The sequence below is a fragment of the Ylistrum balloti genome, unplaced genomic scaffold, assembly GCF_031769215.1.
Source record: "Ylistrum balloti isolate Yb309-2 unplaced genomic scaffold, AGI_CSIRO_Ybal_v1 Utg370796, whole genome shotgun sequence".
NCBI lineage: Eukaryota > Metazoa > Mollusca > Bivalvia > Pectinida > Pectinidae > Ylistrum > Ylistrum balloti.
In genome coordinates, this window is record NW_026782464.1 from 91,447 (window position 1) to 111,981 (window position 20,535).

Below are 20,535 nucleotides of genomic sequence, written 5' to 3' on the forward strand. Positions count from 1 at the left end.
GTGAAATTTCGATTTTCCTAATTCAAGAAACAGGAAGTAGGCTTTTCCCCTTCTTCGATCCATTTTGCTCTTGATCTGATTAAACATCCCTTTACCTTTCTCAATCGTAAAGATTCTAGTCATAGCGGGAAATACTTGTCCTTTGAGATATATACAGAGTTACTGTTCTTGGCGAGTGAGCAGTTTCTTGTGCATGAAAGCCCGAGTTTGTTGAGTTTTCCGTCCGTTGTTCGCTATCGATGAAAAATTAACTCTATTACTTTCGGCGAATTATAGTTGAAGTATTCATGAAAATTTCTAATTCAAAAGCAAACGGAATTTCACCGTCAAAAAAGGTTATCGTGAAGTCAGGAGATAGTCCGTGACTGTATACCGAGAGTACGCCTTGCAGGGGTTCCCCTGGTTTCGCGTTTATAACTTTTCTTTTTCTCAGCCAATCGCATATTACTTTTAAAATGACGTAGGACGATTATCCATCATCTTATTATACCAACCAATGAAGTCGCTTGAATAAAGCAAATGTCGTCATTTCGATCTAATTTAGATTGGTTCGGGAAATTCCTAGCGGAGGCATTTAGATAAAAAATGACCTCTGGTAATTTCTTTGCCCCACCCGGTATTTGTCACGACAAATCCAGAGCTTTGCATGCTAAAATATGAGCGCATATGAGTTTTGAATAATTTCTTGATATAAAAACAGTACACTTACTTCACAATAAACGAGAAAGAACTTAGGAATAACATGAAACTTTGTCGATTGGTTCCGTCCGGGCGACGGGGCTAGCGGAGGCATTTAGATAAAAAATGACCTCTGTTACATTCACATGCTAAAATATGAGCGCATATGAGTTTTGAATAATTTCTTGATATAAAAACAGTACACTTACTTCACAATAAACGAGAAAGAACTTAGGAATAACATGAAACTTTGTCTCCGTCCGGGCGACGGGCTCCTATCATGCTTAGCGTTGTAGTCAAGAACGACAACTCAATACCGCTTCAAGTTCGCGGGAGTGTTAATATTTCACGATATGTCTTGTTTTCTATTATCTAATTCTTCCTGGTCTGGGTTTAAGCTAGCTTCTAGACTTTCTATCAACTTCTTTAAATATTCCTCTTGGCTATTCTGTTGTCTTTTTTATATGAAGCATAAGATATTGATTTGCCCCTAATTTTCATTAATAAAGTTTCCCAAAACAATTGATCATTAATCAGAAACTGAATCTCACTATCAGGAATATCTGTAATAGCACTAATATTATAGACAGGCAAACAATATTGTGACTTAACATTCTCTATACATTTTTTGACTACATCTAAATATTCAGGATCACACAACAAAGAATTATTAAGTTTCCATAGACCCCTCCCTCTTTGAAATTCATTTAACTGTAAAGCTGTAACTGTAGCTGAATGGTCAGATCTATAACTAGATTCAATAATTGATTTTTTAACACTAGATAACAGACACTCTGAAACAAGGAAGAAGTCCAGTCTGGCCTGTTTTACAGAATTATTTCTTCTCCATGTATATCTTTTGGTATCTGGGTGTAGTTCTGTATAAATATCAATAAGATTATATGTATCTTTAATTTCTAAAACACTATCCCTAGCAGCTGCATTGTTTATATTTCTATATGTATTATCGTAGTCTAAATCTGGACTCAATACCAAATTGAAATCACCACAAACTATTACTTTTTCATTTCTGAAACTGTCTATGGCATCTGAGACTTGATTATAAAAATCAGGATTATCGTGATTTGGTCCATAAATAGTAATTAAATTTCCATTTGAATCACGCTTTTCTTTGTAAACTTTGCTTTCGAAATTGTTATTTAAAAAAATTGCGACCCCACGTGAATTAGATGAAAAAGAACCGAAAAAAAACTATCATAACCCCACTCATTTCTGATACAATTTTCCTTTTATTATTCATGAATAGTTAATATTCACATTGTATTGCAAAAATAAAAAATCTGTATCAAATATTTGAAAAGTGTTCCATTTTGGGTAGCCTCGCGTTAGGTCTATTTCTGTGTTCTCAATAATAATGATGATAATAATTGGCATTTTTATTCTTGATGACATATTGAGCAGTATGCTAGTATTAAATATGGTCAAGAAGATAACATAAAATATTTCCTTTTTTTTTCGTCACAATACAAACTGCATTTCATCATCTAGACCTGGCGTCATAATGGACTAAGAATTACACTTATGTAATATGCCATAACATTACATCGGTATATTCACTAAATAAGAACGAAATTATTTGATCAACTAAATGTTTTCCAGAATAGAACAACTGATTATGGCCGGTGAAATGATGTCACGAATGCTGTAATGGATAAGTTAAAATCGTGCCCCCTTAACATTCTTTGTTAACCCTTACTAAATGGACTAGACACCTGGGCTTTATAAATAGTCTCATGTGTGCACTCCCGATAGTTTTTTTTTTTTTCGTAATAGTAAAGTGATTTATTTTTATTAATAATACTAGTTTCAATCATTGTAGGAAATTTTATAATTTCCTTGGTACGCGGTTTGGTATAAAATTACAACAAGGAAGAAAACAAAAATAAAATCTTTAATTTTAGTGAGCGGCGATTTTTCGCAGAGTTACACAGAAAAATAATTACTGGTCCCTATTGACCACATCTCGCACACTTCCGGTTTAACAACGAGATTTCGGCATTCCGAATAAACATGTCTGCCATTAAGTCACTGAATCCAAAAGCTGAAGTTGCTAGGGCTGCTCAGGCCTTAGCAGTAAACATTAGTGCCGCAAAGGGGCTTCAAGATGTGCTTAAAACGAATCTCGGTCCGAAAGGAACACTCAAAATGTAAGTATGACGGGAAAACAAATCTAACTGACATGCCTTGCACAGAAGTTTCTGGAACACGTGGGTATCATGCTTCTCAACGTTCGACATGTCGGAACAGAACTGTCTCGAATCTGATATAATGAAATATTACAACGGAAAAAAATATTGTAAGCGTTATTCATATACACATAGTATAGTTTTCATTCGTGTACAAACTAGATAATCTTACGAGCTCGGAACCAATTATCAATTTCTTGCATGCTTGGACCGAAAACTCCTGAACAACAGACACCCTAATAATCACCATGGCGTTGTAATGATAAATTCCGTATGTTTCATCAACGCTGTCCATCACTACGTGTGATACTGATGTACATGTAGATAATGACTTACAAAAAAAAAACGAAAATATTTTGAAAATATCAATATTTTCAGGGTTTTCCATAAGAGGCGGTCGCCGGCCAATTTGACCGGCTACTTTGATCATTTGGCCGCCTACACCAATCCAGTTCCATTATAATGTTCTGTACACGACTACACGTACACGGCAGGCCAGCCTCCTACTTTCACTACACAGCCTACTACTAACAAAATTATGGAAAACCCTGATTTTTATATTTAACGTTATTCATTTTTTAACAATCATGAAATAAACTATCAGTTTACATTGATAAGTAGATCCTTTTGGTCTGGATTGAATGTATGCAATCTGTGTTATTAAGTTTCTTTTTTAGGAAATCGGAGTTCCTTGATTTGACGACGGACATTTTTTCATGTCATTATCAGGCAGAATCAGAATTGTGCATTTTATACTGTCATGATAAGCTCACCTGGTCCAAATAACTGTTTAATGCTTAATAACATGAACTGAAGTTGTGCTTTAACATCTTGATTGATTTTCAGGTTGGTTTCTGGATCTGGTGATATCAAACTAACCAAGGATGGAAATGTTCTTCTCCATGAAATGGTAAAAATATCACTTAATATTAATAGTGGATCACAGTTCTAAATTTGATGAAACAAATTAAGTTGTTGAGTCACAAAACTGAAGTAGAATACTTTCAATTGGTTATTTTGTTGTTAAATCATGTTCGTGAAGTTGACAATTGTACATGATAAACCAGTTGGATAAAAAATGTATTATCAACATAGTAATTTGACTACAAAGGTGATGGATCAGATTTTATAACTTTGTTTCCCTATCAGCAATATATACTGTATTAAATGCTTTGAGGTATCACAATAAGTTAAGTAGACTGAATTTCATTAATCTTTTAAGTCAAGTAGTACAAGTTAGTAAGCTAGCCCTCACAAGCATTAGACAATACCAAATAATGACATCTTTTGAGACCAGAAAAGGTTCTTAAACTATTGCTGATGATAGAACGTTTTCCGGTTGATATTTATTTAGAAAATTTTCCTTTGTCAGAAAAATGGTAATGCCACCAAAACATATATTGTACCATCAAATTATTTCTTAAGTTATAAAGGAACTTTGAAAAACAAATAAAAGGAAGGTCAACTTAAAACTGTACATTATGCCAATAAGCTCTTGTTTGGGATTCCATTCTGGATAAAAAAAGTGTGCTCTCCAAATTTTTGAATCCAGGCGTTAGGTGTTAATTATGAATTCTTATGTATATCATTATTTCTTACTGTTTGGTTCTTTTTTGCAGCAAATCCAGCATCCAACAGCTTCCCTGATCGCTCGTGTGGCCACTGCTCAGGATGATATTACTGGTGATGGAACAACATCCAATGTTCTGATCATCGGAGAATTGTTGAAACAGGCAGATCTCTATGTGTCTGAGGTACATGCTAGTTCAGCATTCATGACTGGTCTAGATTTGGATATGAACATTAGTCTTGTTTTCAATTGTTTCTGTAGATAAGTTATTTTAGTGAGCAACAGTTTTGCAAAGGTTCATTAATTACATACATGTAGGTGTAGAGGTGACATGACAATGATGGGGAAAACGATAGAAATAGTTACTGTCTAATAACTTTCACTCATTATAATGTTGGTGTGCCAACATCATACCCTCTGTAGAAGGATAATCATGTCTTTTATTGCTAATCATTTCCCAATGTTCAAATTTATGGTCTGTCACATTGAACTGTTATGCTCAGATTCATTCCTATTTTGATCTGAAAGGCTAAAGGCATCTCCTATAGAACAATTCATTGTGATCAGTCACAATTTCCTCAAAGTTGCAGCTTATGTAATTTATACTATATATTACTATTTCTGTAGAGATCTCCTTGTAAATAATATGCTAAACAAGTTGAATCAAACTATTAATTCCTTGGAATTATACAAACCAAGTTGAATATTTGTTGATTTTATTTAGATAACATTGCACATAAAGAAGTTCAAGAGTTTTTGTATAGTATCAGAATAAACAAAGCAGAAGAACAAGAATTAAGATTACTAATGAAAACTTTTTTTTTTTTGTATTTTCTAGGGACTCCACCCAAGGATTATTGCAGAAGGATTTGAATTGGCAAGAGATAAGGCTCTTAAGGTTTGTATACAGAACAATAAAAGAATTATTTCAATTGGAAATTAAGTGGATAAATTGTTCTTTAAGTTGTCTATTTCTTTAAGAAATTCATCAGAAAAGACACTAGTAAAAAGTGATTTACTTATGTTATGGTTTCAGGTCCTAGATGACGTGAAGGTTAAACGGGAAGTTGATCGTGATATGCTGATACAGGTAGCACGGACTTCACTCCGTACCAAGGTGTATAATGACCTTGCTGACCTCCTAACAGAGGTAGGTTTGGCTTGTATTGTGATCATTATGGCCTTTTGATTAAGGAGAGCACAAAGGTTGGATTTACTGAACAATTTCCTGATGATTCTAAACTGGGAGAATTGTTTGGTCATGTCGTTGTCTATGAAAAATTGTTCTAAATTTAATCAGTTTTAATATCTGTTAAAATTGTGAAGACAAAAGTTCTTATCAGACTTTTTAATGACAATTTTTGAATCCAACAAAAATAAATTCTCTAAAGTTTAATACTGTTTAACTTATAAGATAATTGACTGTTCAAAACAATAACCGCAGATTTATACAGGATAGAGAATAAAACAGCCTTCCATATTGTACTAGCGTTGCTGACTATGACATGTTCATGTGCCATGATGCTGTTTTCTAGGAAACCATGTTTGTTTCACAGTCAGTTATCTGCTCTGTGCAGAAATGCACATTAGCCATTATATATCTGATGAATAAATCATTATAAATGACCTTGAATCCTTGATTAAATAAAATAATGCCATTGATCAAAATTTGTTTTATATCTTAATGACAAAGGTTGAATTGTCCTCAGCATTGCAAGTTTGATATCAAAATACTGTTCGTTTTTGATACATTTGAGGCACCTCTAGCATCATGGTTGTTGAATGTACACCACTGACTGAAATTTAATTCAATTGAAGATCAAAGTTTCATTATTAGGTCACGTATTGCAATCCCCTTTTGTCTTGCATCATTAATTTGTTTTAATTCAAACTTGGTTAGAAGCCTTAGCATGGGACAGTAGTTAATGTATGAACAATTTACATTTGCATTATGTGTACAATATGGTTTAAGTTATATTACGTTTTTATAATGAAATCATGTCTATGACATGTTAGAAGTGGCATTGTGATTTAGGTGACTGTTAAGACCCTTGGGTCTTTTATTATTGGTAGTTTGAAAAAATAACTGTCGAAATGACACTCTGATGTGGTGATAGGGCTTATTGCAAGATAAAGATTCCATGTGGATTTGTATCCAACAGACCTACTTCTGTCAGTAATCAAACATGTTATACCAACCTCTCACTTCAGCTTTAACAATATATTATTTTTGATGATTGCAGCATGTTGTGGATGCTGTTCTGGCTATCCAGAAACCCAACCAAGCCATCGACCTCCACATGGTTGAGATCATGGAGATGCAACATAAGACCGACATGGACACCACGTAAGGCATCTTTATTTCTGATTTAAAAATCAAAAACAGATAAAGAAAATGTCAGATTTGTTTTTGATTTGCTTTGGCATAACATTTAAATGTCTCCTAACTACAAACAAGAATGTTGTTCCAAAAAGAATCATTGAAGAAGTTAAGTCATCAAAAGTGTTTAAATGTATGTAAACAATGCAGTACTCACCTTTTAAGTGAATTTCAAAATTGAATCCCATATAAGATGTTATTTTTTAAATTAGATAAGTGTGAAAATTTGTGTGATTGGATCTTCAGGTTGGTGAGAGGTATTGTAATGGACCACGGTGCTCGACATCCAGACATGAAGAAACGCTCCGAGGATTGCTTCATCCTCACCTGTAATGTGTCATTGGAGTATGAAAAAACGTAAGTTATGAAGGAAATATGAAAGTGGAAGATCTGCTGTCAAGGACAAAATGTTTTACTAATGTCTCCATCATGATTAGGGGGACAAAATATGTTAGAATTAAATCACATCCATTTATCATTCTGACACATTTTCCATTTTAGAGACTTTTTTTCAGCCTATTTATTGCCACTTTTTGATAAAATATTTGGAAGTTACTTTAAAATTTTGGATTTTGACATTTTACTGTGGCTTCTGGTGATGTTCTACACAGTTAGTGACAACTCTTTTTTGTCTCCAGTGAAGTCAACTCAACATTCTTCTACAAAACTGCTGAAGAACGTGAGAAATTGGTAAAAGCTGAGAGGGAGTTCATTGATGAGAGAGTCCGCAAGATCATTGCTCTGAAAAAACAGGTCTGTGCAGAAAACAACTGTGGATTCATCGTAATCAACCAGAAGGTGTGTACATTTTTTATTTGTTTGTTATTTCTAAAAATTAATAACATTTTTTCTAAGATGAAAAGAAACACAGCTAGCATTTGATCATAACACTCATCTTGCTAATTGTTTACATATACTGTTAACCCAACATTTGCAAATTTATTTTCATGAATTATGCAATTAAAAAATGATTATAGAAAATTGCTGCAAATGAAAGCAGATGCGATAACAACTAGTTTAACATAGTAGAGACAATGTGGAAATTGTTCAAGTTAGTTAACAAGAAGAAAGTTGGTTTCCATTATTTGAACAGTAATTGAATTCTTGGACTGCTTCCAGGGTATTGATCCCTTGTCATTGGACATGATGGCTAAGGAAGGAATTGTCGGACTGAGGCGAGCGAAGAGGAGGAACATGGAACGGTGAGGTTTCTAAATATTTAGAACGACCACTATGAAGATGCTCATATGGTAAAAGTTCCATTTTGGGATCAAGAAGATCTAAATGTATTTTTTGAAAGAAAGTAAAATCTCATTACAACTAGACAGAATAATACTCAGAGATTTAACATTTTTATCCATACTCGTTTTCTATTTAGACCAAAGTGTAACACAGAGACATGCTAAAATGAAAGACAATCTGGAATTTGATTTAAGCTGATCACACTACAAATTACGTTTTTTCTGTAAAATTTTGTTTAAAAAATGTTTTAATGAAATAAACTGAAGTTAAAGTTCACCTTGTTACATTGCATTTTGCAATAATATATCAATGATTGACGAAGGTATGTAGATATGTGTGCAGTATATCATATTTGATGGATAGCTGTAATTCTGAGTAAAAGCTTCAAACATTCTCCGAACACACTGATTTTTACACATTCATATTGGAACAGACTTTCCCTGGCCTGTGGAGGTATTGCTATGAACTCTGTGGATGACTTAACACCAGATTGTCTTGGATACGCTGGTCTTGTTTATGAACAAGTCTTGGTAAGTGCAATGTTTTCAAGCTTCACATGATGTGACAGGGCTCTTGATCTGCCAGATTTGAGGCCAATATTCGGCCCCATTCCCAATGCAAAATAGTATCTTTTTTCCCAATTTAGACCCTAAGTTTTCCCAATTCTAAGGAAAACACCATTATTTTTCCCAATTCTAAGGGCCCCGGGCCCCAGTCCCAAAATGGGGTGTGAGAACCCTGTGTGATACCAATGCATTAAACTTGATAATGGAGAATCAGAGAAATTTCTTTGTAGCTTTCAGACTTTTCTCTAACTCTGACACCAGATCAGTGTTTGATATAGGACCAGGACAAACTGGTTTTCCTCAAATTTCTTCTAGCTTTGACACATGATCAGGTGGTTGATGTTTGGCCAGAGAACTCCGATTTTCCACTCAGAGTTATCTCCACCTGTGACTTGTGACCAGGTTTTTGATGTAAGGCAAAAGCACACTAAATTTCCAATCAGTTTCCTTCAAATCTGACACCTGACCAGGTATTTGATGTGGGGCAAGATCACACTGGTTTTCAGAGTCTCCTCCAACTCTGACACCTGATTCGATGATGTAGGGTCTGAGTACAGTTAATCTTACTTGAATAGATGTCATATATAAAGCTGAGATCATGTCTCCATTGCTGCATACAAGTCCAGTTGTCTGAGCTACCAAACTGTCTCAGTAAAACCAAGTAAGAACAAAACTGTACATAAAGGTGGAGTAAAACAGTATTTTTTCTACCAGAATGTCTGTTGCTGCTGATATTTCCACAGAATTGTGTGTCCTTCCATTGCTTTTGAAGTATTTGTTAACTTAGTTGATTGCTATTACAGGGAGAAGACAAATACACCTTTGTTGAAGAGTGCAAGAATCCGTCTTCTGTGACTTTGGTCCTTAAAGGACCTAATAAACACACTTTGACCCAGATCAAGGATGCTGTCAGAGACGGGCTCCGGGCTGTCAAAAATGCCATTGAGGATGGTTAGTTATGTTTGACATAACAGAAATTTTCAAGATGTATCTTTTTCGTAATACATCCAGAGAAATTTTGAGCTTCTAAGCAAAAGAGGTCTTCTGTTTAGCTTGATCGGTAGAGTGCAAGACTAGTAAGCCTGAAGTCTCATAATCATGTTGCATGATGTACTATACAGCAATAGGTTGTCAGTGCTTCTGATGTTACTACATTGATTGTGTTTCTATGTTAACAGCTTGTGTAATCCCAGGAGCAGGAGCCTTTGAGATTGCAGCTTACCAGGAATTGATGAAGTACAAGAGTGAAGTGAAGGGACGAGCTCGTTTAGGTATTACATAACTACTAGCAGTCATGATTATCAAAAGTCAAGGATATTCGATTATTTGTTACATCTAGTGTTTAAGTTCATTTAAACTACATGCAAATGTCTGAAGGTCAGATAGTCCAGTGGTCATATGGCAATCATGAATACCTAAAATAAAATATGTAATGATCAGTTTCACTTACTCTTCAGTCCAGTGTCACCTGCTAGTAAGATGAATCTTCAATAATAAATCATTTTCAGCTTATTTAAGCCAAATAAGGCCGAACTTATTCTTAAGTGGATTTAAATAATGATGGGTCATGTTCTGTCATATTTGATCATTTCTGTGCACTTCATATTTAGTATACAATGTTATTGCTATTCAAGATTAAGATATGTGGAAGTTTGAAAACTTGATAATATTATGGATAATGAAAGGGAAGATCTCAAACTCCCTCCCTTCCCTCTTGTGTATATTTACTCCAAAGTTAAATTTTTTCTTTCAGATAATTTTTTTATAAAAGTGAATATGCTTTTAATCTGCAATACATTGTTTTTTAACAGGTGTTCAAGCCTTTGCTGATGCTCTTCTGATCATTGTAAAAGTCTTGGCAGTCAACTCAGGCCTTGACCCTCAGGAGTCTATTGTTAAACTTCAGGAGGAATATACTGACCCAAGTCAGGCTGTAGGACTGGACATAAAAACAGGTATAAATGATATATTGAAGCTATTAAACGTCCATTAAAACAGGTATTAATGATAAATGTGCACCATCTTTAATGTAATTTTTCTATTTTTGAAACGGGAATTGTTCACAAGCAGAATTCCTATTATAAAAATTTGGAGGCTTGAATTAGAATTTGAGAAATTTTCAGCAGTCCAATATTGAGATTTTTATTTGTATAATTTACATGATATTGGTGTTTTCATTATTTGTAGGTGAAGCCTTGATACCAATGGACTCTGGTATTGTCGACAACTACAGAGTAAAGAAACAGCTCCTACACTCCTGGTGAGATTTAAAACATTTACCTCTTCATTTTATTTATCTCAAAATCAATATTGTGACTCAAAGATAGGGAGAAGATTATTTAGTATGCACTAGAAAATGGCATTTGTTTGGAATAATAATTGTGTCTAATAAATGTTATTTCAGCTCCAAAATTTTGACCCTATGTAAATAAATTTTCCATTGGGAAGAAATAAAACTTTATTCATTCGACTGTATTCATCTACAATGTACTTACCAACCAAAATAGATAAGTCGATGATCTATAATGCAAATTTACAGCCACCTTGACTTTAGTTTTTATTTATCATGTCCTTCAAATGCTATTCAAATCTCTCGCAAATTTTTGTACATAAATCTTGTTGACATTCTTGTTATTCCATAGTTCACTTACTTTTACTTCTGTTTACACACATTTTTAATTTATACATAACTTATCAAAAACAAATCTTCTAGGCATATATTTCTTTCAGATTCAAACCTCTTCAGAACTCTATACATTTAAACGACATCCCCTGATTGCCGACTGTAGAAGTTCACATAATTGTTTCATTTAAATGTACAGCTTTGGGTTAGAGGTCAACCAGGTGTGCCACACCGGATATGATTATAAATCCCTAATGCTATGTTTGAGTTTGAAAGGTGTTAAAATATTTACAATAACATTCCTAGTCATATGACTTCCATAAGCAAAATGGTGGCTATCGGTTGCTGACATAGAGAGCTTTGTCCTTATCTCTGATAGCTCATCATTTGCGAATTTGAAGTAATTCGTCCAATTATTTATACACGAATATGTCTGCAGAGATGAATTTGAGAAATCTAGAATTTGAGAAATCTCAGAGATTTACAGTAGCAGGAATCCAGGACCAGGAAAAAATGTAACCCATAAGTCATTGTCACATGCATTGGTTGTTAGTAAGGTCCCTCTGGTTTGGCTTCCTCTCTCTTCCTCAAAAACAAAACCAAAACAAACAAATCCAACAGAAAAAAAGTTCCAGCCAAACTTTAAAAGTTATATTTGATTTTGAATGATCATATATATGTGTCATCATAATTAATGATGTTTATTATTTTATGGTATTATTTTGTTTTGCAGTACTGTGATAGCAACCAACCTGTTATTGGTGGATGAGATCATGAGAGCAGGCATGACATCATTAAAGGGATCTTAGCACTAGTCATCTACATCATCCTCTTTTTCTGTGTGCCCACCTGTGTTTGTCTCATATGCTTCTTAATTTATATAACCAAATAAAGATATTGTCAAAGATTCTGATTTAAAATGACTTGAAATATAGATTTATGACTGTAACAACTAGAAATGTTCCAGGTTTAGACAACATAAATTAAAACATGTCTTGGTAAGCTACCTTTTATCTGAAATAGTAAAAATAATGTTTTAAAAAATGCCTGTTTAAGATCAACAAAAAGGATGTCTAATAGACTAGTCTGAAGAAATATTAAAGAAATGTTTTCGATAGGTGTTTTTTTCCCCAAACAATCCTTTTTTTTTTTCAAATAATCCAATAGGTTAACTGATAACAAAAATGAAATTATCGATTTTGGAATTCTCCTGTGCAGATCTGTCAACATATGAACAAATAGTAACTATTTAAAAGAAATCCTTCTTGTGTTGAAGTGCTTAATATTGAACAAAGGTATTGAATATTATTAACCTTATATAAAAGGTATTGAACAATATAAAGAAGCAATATCACCTTGATGCTGTCATGTGTGTTTGTAATAAAACATTTGCTTTCATTTATATACTTTTTGTCTCTTGTTTGACACCACTAAATTACATATTGTATTTATCCTTGTATAAGCCCCTCCCCTAATATTAAAGTTTACAATTTAAATTTGAGCTTATTTGTAACTTAATTTGAGCTTACTATTTAAGAAGAGGGCTAATTTGTGGAGGAATACTGTATATAACAAACTTCGGCATGAGAGAGTTTCCATTAACCTTTTCAAACAGAAATGTTTTTTTTTTTAATTGTAATTCTTGCCTGGAAAGTCTTGGGGATATGGCAACAATGTCATGAAACGGCTCCCAATTTAAATGTCTAGTTTTCAAGATGAATACAAAAGTGGAAGTTTTTCATAAAGTGTTCCTAAAAACGTCTCCGGAGTGTGCTGACGAAATTATGATCTTTGTTTTCTTTGACACTACAAACAATATACGGGCGTAGCTAGCCCAGTAGAAATGTGTAAGCCTAGGCGAGGGGTCTGGGGGTTGCCAAGGCCCCCAGCTTGTCCAGGGCAGAGCCCTGGTAGGGGGATCAGGGGGGCGAAGGCCTCGAACGGAAAATAAATTTTGTGATTTCAAAGATGTTTTGAATCGTTTTCTGAGACAGTTTTTTAAAATTTATTTAACAACAAACTTCAACTTACAAAATAAAAGCAAACTTTCTGTTCTTTTGATTCGCGAAAATGTCCATGACAATTTCCGTATCTTGGTTATATGTACCTTCGGTCTTTTGTCACTTTTAGTGTGGTCACTCGATTCGACTTTATTTTATTTTAAAAAATTGTCGATCGACGTCTGTAATCCAGAAGCCTTCTTCAGTTTGAAAATTTGCACTTTAACAACATTTTAATTGGAAACGTTGAAATGATAGTAAGAAGTAGAATAGTATGACGTGTATAAAGTTCCGGAAAGCAATGCAATAGGCCTAGTTATTTAACAATTTTCTATTTATATTTTTTTATTTATCAAAAATATTAGATATTTATTTTCAACCTTAGTTTTGTAATTTGTCCGACATACTCTATACACGGATTTTTTGTATGTGTAGGCCCGGGCTTTATCTTTCTATGGAAGCTACGCCCCTGATATATAAGGTAATGCATTGGACGTACCTGAAATTTTCTCATTTAGAGGAAACAAAACTTAAAAATCTGCGGGAGATGTTCACCTTAGACACCTCTGTGACAACCAGAGTAAACAGTTGGTATATTGAAGTCTAACTTATCATCGAATCATTTGCCAAATTAATTGTGTTTGACATAACTGTCTTATACTATTGTATATTCCTTTTCTAAAAAGCTCAGCAGGCTGCTTTGCCAGCACGAGTTTTCAATCAAATTCGGTGAAGCAACTTCGCCAATTTACATTTAGTTCGCCAAACTTCATTTTCTGCGTAACTGTGTGCAGGCATTAGAACATAGTCGAGACCTTGCGTGCACAACATATAAACAATTTGGCAAGGTACCTTGCCAATTAATGACAGATACCAGTGGCGAGTTAAGTGCCAGTATAGGTATATTACATTTCTTAATAACAATCGCACAAAATGGCAGGTGAGGATAATCCTATGCCGAAAATATATAAAACAGACGGCGCATTAATTAGCGATGCTTTGCGACAGGTGCGATAAAAGAAGGATCCAACTACAGGTTCCTGGAAGGATACGGGCGGACATTGTTCAAATCTACAACATTATGAGCTGTATCGATATTGTGGAGAAATTGTTCAGTATAGCTCCTGTTTAACTTTACCGTGGGACATTTGAGAAAAAAAAAAATAGCGGACCACGGTCAAGGCTAAGTACCACAATGAACATATTTAATAACATAAATGTAAATATTTGGAACAGTCTACCGGAAGAAGTGATATCTGCAAAAAATCAAAGCTCCTTCAAATCGCAGCTAAACAAACACTTGAAGTTTTCACCTACATTTTAAATTGTTACCCAATCTGACAAGGGTACATCCCAGAAGCCTAAATGACTTATACTGGTGTTCATATGACGTAATTGACATAATTAGAACATGAACACTGTTCAGTCCACAAAAGCTGATAACACCGTCTTTGGCTTTCACATGATCAGAACTATGCTCCGGCATTTCCTTATGATGCACTAATAGGAAGAACTCCATAAGTAACAAGTGTGTAAATAGATATAAGCGATTAACGAACTAAGTTTCCCAAGGAAAGGAAATTTTTGTTCTCTCAAAAGATATAAGGGTGCTATAATGTAATTCAGTCATATGGAATGTACAATTTAAATTAGAAAGTTCTAATGAGTACTATTTTTGTGGATTTCAAGCATTTAGAACTTGGAAGTTTGGAATTGGATTGAAATTTCGTGTGTACCTTCCATGTCCAAAGATGTTCAATATCAAACGTAGATTTTCCACTCATTCAAGTTAATTGGATGAATTTCCTTGCTTAAAAAGAAGGCATGCAATATTTGTGTAAAGAGGAAAGCATTGCTGCAGCAATGTTGGATGCATTGGCAGGTAAGTTGGTGAAAAGTTGAGAACATGATTATTTGATCTTTGTTTACCCCTCATCCTCATCATGGCAAGATGGTCCACCCAATACAATGTAAAAACTTGAACTTGTTGGATTTTCGAAATATTTTCAATAAGATCTTTAACCTATTTAACTTGCAGGTCAATGACATGGAGTTAAAATACCCTTCATAATGTCAAACTGATTTTGCATCCCAAATAGTGGACGAGGATGGCCTGAAAAAGGTCTCCCCAAGGGCAATGCCTTGAACTAAATTCCAAAACTATTTTTAAAAAGCAAAATTTAACAAAAACCAAAATCATGACCACTTCTCTTTAAAAAAAAAAAAGCCCTGTTTCCGTGCAATGCTGCGATTTTAAGGTCTTGTGTATGATATTTGCGAGTTGAGTACGCAAATTACATCCCTCAAATTTCAACTGCCAAGTTACGAAAAACTTTAATCCTTGCAGGAATAAAGGCAACGACAATTGATTAAACAGCATTGATTATAATCCATTCCAACTATAATGTTCATCCTGGTTAAAATGGAACGGCTCATTATCTCGTGATTTCTAATGTGAACAAACATTTCGGTTTAATTAGCTGTAAAATTATATCTGTTTTGTCATTCAAACTTTATTGTAAAATCTTTGAGACTTATAAAACCATCAACTTGAAATATTTCGAAGTATTTCATTTTTCGTCTCGATACTCTTTCGCTCTCCGCATTCATTGACACATTTTTTTATGTCAAAATTTAAGGTTCCGTATGCGCCACCTTGCGGACAAGACGAGAAAACCAGTTTGAGCTTTTGATGTACATCAAACGACTCTCGAGGTCGCATAACGGTATATTGTGACTTTGAAGTTGGGTATAGCTCCTTTAAGCGTGTATCAGTCCCTGATTCGTATTTTTTCCTTCTCTCTCCTCATCACAAAAGTATATTGTCACACGCTCGTGTGCAGTTAATGGCGGCCATATCAGACCGTACGGAGCATATGTGTTTCTGATCACTTCAAGAACATTAATTATTTCAATGAACTGTTCACCGATGGCACTATGGACCTTAAAAGCTGAAAATGATTTTACTCGATTTCGATCAAGTATTTTTCAATACATGTACATGAATTTTTAACCGCTGTTGGCACGGAGAAAATGGACGGGGTTTAGTTTTCTGTCAACGCCTCTTGTGAATGGCTGTTAGTATGGACTAATGCGACGTCGAAATCATGTTGAACGTAGCTTACACAAGGTAAATGCCTGTATCTATCTCTTTTAATGATTTTATTGTAAATATATAGTAAATAAAAGCATAAACAAATTCTTTTGAGATCATTTACCCAATGGACCACGAGATTAACCAAATAAAAGGTTTTTCACCGTGACAGAAAAAATCCATTGTGACGTCAACCAAATTGTGACGTCACACTTGGTGATATGTCGCTGAGTGGTAGGAATACTTTTGTGTCTTACATATTTGAAATAGCATACGTGGTACATAACACACAAGATCGCCTCGCACTGTGTGGCTCCATCGGAGAGCTTGGTCTTTGGCAGCTTGAAGATGCGGTACTCGCCAGGGAAATGCCGCCAAAATCAGGAACGTGGTTTGCTGCCGTGGAACTTCCGCCAAAGTCGGAGTTCAGTTGGAAATGGGTTGTTTTGAATGACCAGAAACATGCGGTACGCTGGGAAGAGAGGCCACCAAGAAACCACAGGACAGGGGTTTATCACGGAAGGCTGCACACGTGTTGGAATGGCGGAGAGACTCTGTCCATTTCACAGAAACAAAAATTTAAACATATTGGTAATTATCTACTATTGGGATCACGTGAAATTATAACGCCGATAACTGCTGGTCTATGATACTGTGGTGCGCTACTTTTTAAAAAAAACTTTCAGTAGGTTTTGTTTCTGTTTCGATAGTTATAGAATTATAGACAGCGTCAATTACTTTTACTGATAAATTGTTGCCGTAAATTGTGTATGGAATTTTCTTCGTCAGGTTTCAATCATTGCGACACTCTTTGTTCTATCCGAAGTGACAAAACGTTTCCGAGCTACTACGGGAGACGTCAGTTTGAAATGTTTGCAGGAAATGATACATAATGTTAATCCCCCCACCCCGTCGAATTAAAAATTATTCCCCCTCCAACAGATGAGTCCACATCCTCGATACTCCAGGGGTTACGATCACTTTCGCTCTCTGCACCTCTTGAATATGTCATGACACAAATTGAAGGCACAAGCGAAGTAATTTGATTGGTTCCAGGACAAAAAGGCTGACCAATCACAGACTGAAACGTCCCTTTTGAACATTACGAATGACCCAAGTTCAGAGTCATTACAATATACCGTTATGCAACCTCGAGATTCGTTTGATGTACATCAAAAGATCAAACTAGTCTTTTCGTCTTGTCAACAAGGTGTCACACATGGAACTTTCAATCTTGCCATGACATCTAGAGGTGCAGAGAGCGGAAGTGATCGTAATTTCCGGAGTATTGAGGATGCCTACATCCGGTGCTTTCGCAGCCGTAGGCCAAACCTTTTTCAGCTGCGCATTCATATTAGATTTTATTGCGAATTCACTTTTGGCGCTTGAGTGAAAAGCGTTTTCTGTATAAAAATTTTGTTCCTTTTCCTTTAGGAATAGATGATGCTGGCGATGAAAATGAAGAAGAAAGCAGCACAATATCTTCGTTGAATACGGTAAAATTGTGGACGGCAGACGAAGATATTTTTGCCCCTAGATATTCTCTTCCGTCTATTGTCAGTACCCATGATATCAAACCGAATCATGATGAAGTGTCAGCTCAGGAAGTAATTCGCCGACAAACTTTATTGGAAAAGTCAAGCACGAAAAGAATAGAAACCCCGGAGTTTCCAAAACTGTCAAATTTCTTTGAAAATCAAAGACGGAGACTCTCCGAATGGGTCGTTCGCGTCCAACATTTTATGTACACTCTTATTGAAATAAATTACAGTTAGATATTTTTAAGGTTGTAAATTTGACTGGGAAAGATTCTTAATTTATTACTATGACATTCTTAAATATGCCGCATTATTAGGTTCATGGCAGCCGTATGTAGGTAGCCCCGTCGGAAAGTTTTTCAGAAGACGGAGCTATTATCGTAGACAACAAACTAACAGCCATATTGAAAATGATAGAATGATGCATTGTGTAAATTTATCGATATTTTAGGCACCAAAATCAATTGACAAAGAAAGACATGTTTTAACTTGTACCCTCTCCGGGCCTTGAACTCACGACCTATGACACTTAGTAACAAGTAAAGAAATTTAAAATGTCGTCACAGAATTGGGATAGGGAACATTTCCAGGTACCAAGGGGAACTCCTGAAAAATTTGAGAAAGATGCAGAAATTACTTCGCAAGAAATAGTGTTAACCAACTTTTACTGTTGGAAATAAAGATGGCCGTTGTCGGTCATTTTGTCTTTTTCTGATCAGCCTATCAGTGATCAGTCAGTCAGGGCCTGACCTACAGTGAGAGGTTGAAGAAACTGAAGCTTCCAACACTGGCATTCAGGAGAATAAGGGGAGATATGATAAAACTGTATAAAATAAGTCAATTTATGATAATGAATGTTTTAATGCTATTGCGTTATGGAGAGGTGCCTCGGATCGCCATAGTCACAGAGGTCATTCAAAAAGTTTCCTAAACGATCCACAACTATTCTAAGAAAAAAAAATTTCAAACTGAACAGTAAAAATTTGGAATGAACTACCAGAAAATGTTGTATCTGCTGGGAATGTTTATTTATTTAAAAACAGACTAGATGATCACTGGAAAAACCAAGCACTTTTCTTTAATTATAAAGCATCAATCCAGAATTAGGTATCAAGTCCAGTACCGGATATATGTATTTTGTTATGTATTCATACTGTATTGTAATGAGTCTGGTATAGAGAACTAAGACAAGTCCCGAATTAGAAATAAACTTATCTTAAAATGATACTGGTACAAGTAGAAAACAAGAGGAATCTACATACATGTATGAAATCTGAGAAAGATCCATCCGGTACTTCTCAAGAAATAGGGATAACAGACTTTCATTGTCAAAATCCAAAATGGGCACTTTTCGGCCATTTTCGTTTATTTCACCAGTCCCAAAATTAAACTGGTACACCAAGAGACCAAGAAGAACCTACATGTGAAATTTGAGAGAGGTCAACCCTGTAGTTCTTATCAAATGGCTATTACAAAAATGATGGCTGCAGGCCATTGATGCAGGGCCAGTTGATTAAACCATCATTTGATGATGGCAGAGATGTATATATCACATGTATGTGTTATATATGTCTCTGATAATGGTGAGCTAAAAAGTTAAGTGTAAAACGGACATAAAAAAAAATCAAGCAATAACAAAGAATTATTCAAATATATTTATTATCACCTTCATTTCATTTATATAAACAATAAACATTATTACAAACAATTTCATATTTCAAAGTTTGAATGTATATCAATTGTAAATTCTCGATCAAGAATTTAGAAAGACTTGGAAATACTCAACCTTTGAGTAATTTATTCTAAACAACAAGATGAACAATTAACAGATAGGACTACTATATATATATATCTCTACTACCGTACATCAACTTATTTTATGGGGATACCATTTTCTTCATTAGTAGAAAAAATTTCATTAAATTATTTTTGTCTACAAGGAAAATTTACAAACTCTTATAAAGTGATATATTTTACTTGATAGCTTCTTTTAATTCTGACCTATAAAATCCCTCCCTGCTCAAAGAATGATAGCACTGATGATTCAACATATAATCAATAATTAAGGGAAATGATAATGATTCATAAGTATATATTTATACTTTTATGAAAAGATTCATCATTTTCTTATGAAAAAACATGGATTGCACAGATCACCAATTGCTGTTACGCAATCAAGATATTTTTTTTTCAAATTTCAGTTTTTGAAAACAAAATGGAGCCATTTTTCATGGTAAATATTGAATATTTTGGCTGGAGAGTGGTCAAAGGAAAGGTAAACTGCTTGTATATAAAGTTGAATTCATTCCAACCTTGTAACGGATGGTTTGTCTTATTGCTTTTACAAAATCACAGTGACAAGTCAATCACAGACAGATTGCATGAATTTAACTATCAAAGAATTTCATAAGCACTGCCCTACCCCTCCACCTCATCCCTCTACAAGCATGGTTTTCACATTACTTCCTATTACATGCATTTCATGTTTAGTAGTTAGTTTGTGTTGAGAATATGTTTTAAAATATCTTAGTCAAAATGCATTTTCTAATAATACATAAATACTGTTGCAATGTCAGTATTTTACTTTTTGACTTTTAGTTCCTTGCTTAAAAGTTAAAAATCAAATAAAAAGTACTA

At 34.6% G+C, this 20,535-nt stretch overlaps 2 protein-coding genes across 2 annotated transcripts; both read left to right on the top strand.

Annotated features, from left to right (window-relative positions):
* The first annotated feature begins 2,697 nt into the window (after nucleotides 1–2,697).
* LOC132558554 (T-complex protein 1 subunit zeta-like) lies at nucleotides 2,698–12,668 on the top strand. Its single transcript, XM_060223139.1, has 15 exons — nucleotides 2,698–2,846; nucleotides 3,732–3,795; nucleotides 4,505–4,639; nucleotides 5,294–5,353; nucleotides 5,492–5,605; nucleotides 6,699–6,802; nucleotides 7,082–7,192; nucleotides 7,474–7,633; nucleotides 7,955–8,037; nucleotides 8,511–8,607; nucleotides 9,447–9,594; nucleotides 9,822–9,914; nucleotides 10,455–10,598; nucleotides 10,831–10,903; nucleotides 12,000–12,668. The coding sequence occupies exons 1-15, from the start codon at nucleotides 2,710–2,712 to the stop codon at nucleotides 12,073–12,075; spliced, it is 1,599 nt and encodes a 532-aa protein (XP_060079122.1). The 5' UTR covers nucleotides 2,698–2,709; the 3' UTR covers nucleotides 12,076–12,668.
* A 3,913-nt stretch (nucleotides 12,669–16,581) lies between these two features.
* LOC132558555 (uncharacterized) lies at nucleotides 16,582–18,135 on the top strand. The gene is made up of 2 exons (XM_060223141.1): nucleotides 16,582–16,951; nucleotides 17,795–18,135. Exons 1-2 carry the CDS (start codon nucleotides 16,582–16,584, stop codon nucleotides 18,133–18,135), a joined length of 711 nt encoding a protein of 236 aa, XP_060079124.1.
* The last annotated feature ends 2,400 nt before the right edge of the window (nucleotides 18,136–20,535 follow it).

Coding starts and splice junctions, on each gene's coding strand:
- LOC132558554 (XM_060223139.1), top strand. CDS start 2,710: ATGTCTGCCATTAAGTCACTGAATCCAAAAGCTGAAGTTGCTAGGGCT. Junction 2,847..3,731: donor CCGAAAGGAACACTCAAAAT/GTAAGTATGACG, acceptor ATTGATTTTCAG/GTTGGTTTCTGGATCTGGTG. Junction 8,038..8,510: donor AAGAGGAGGAACATGGAACG/GTGAGGTTTCTA, acceptor ATATTGGAACAG/ACTTTCCCTGGCCTGTGGAG.
- LOC132558555 (XM_060223141.1), top strand. CDS start 16,582: ATGTCGCTGAGTGGTAGGAATACTTTTGTGTCTTACATATTTGAAATA. Junction 16,952..17,794: donor ACAAAAATTTAAACATATTG/GTAATTATCTAC, acceptor CTTTTCCTTTAG/GAATAGATGATGCTGGCGAT.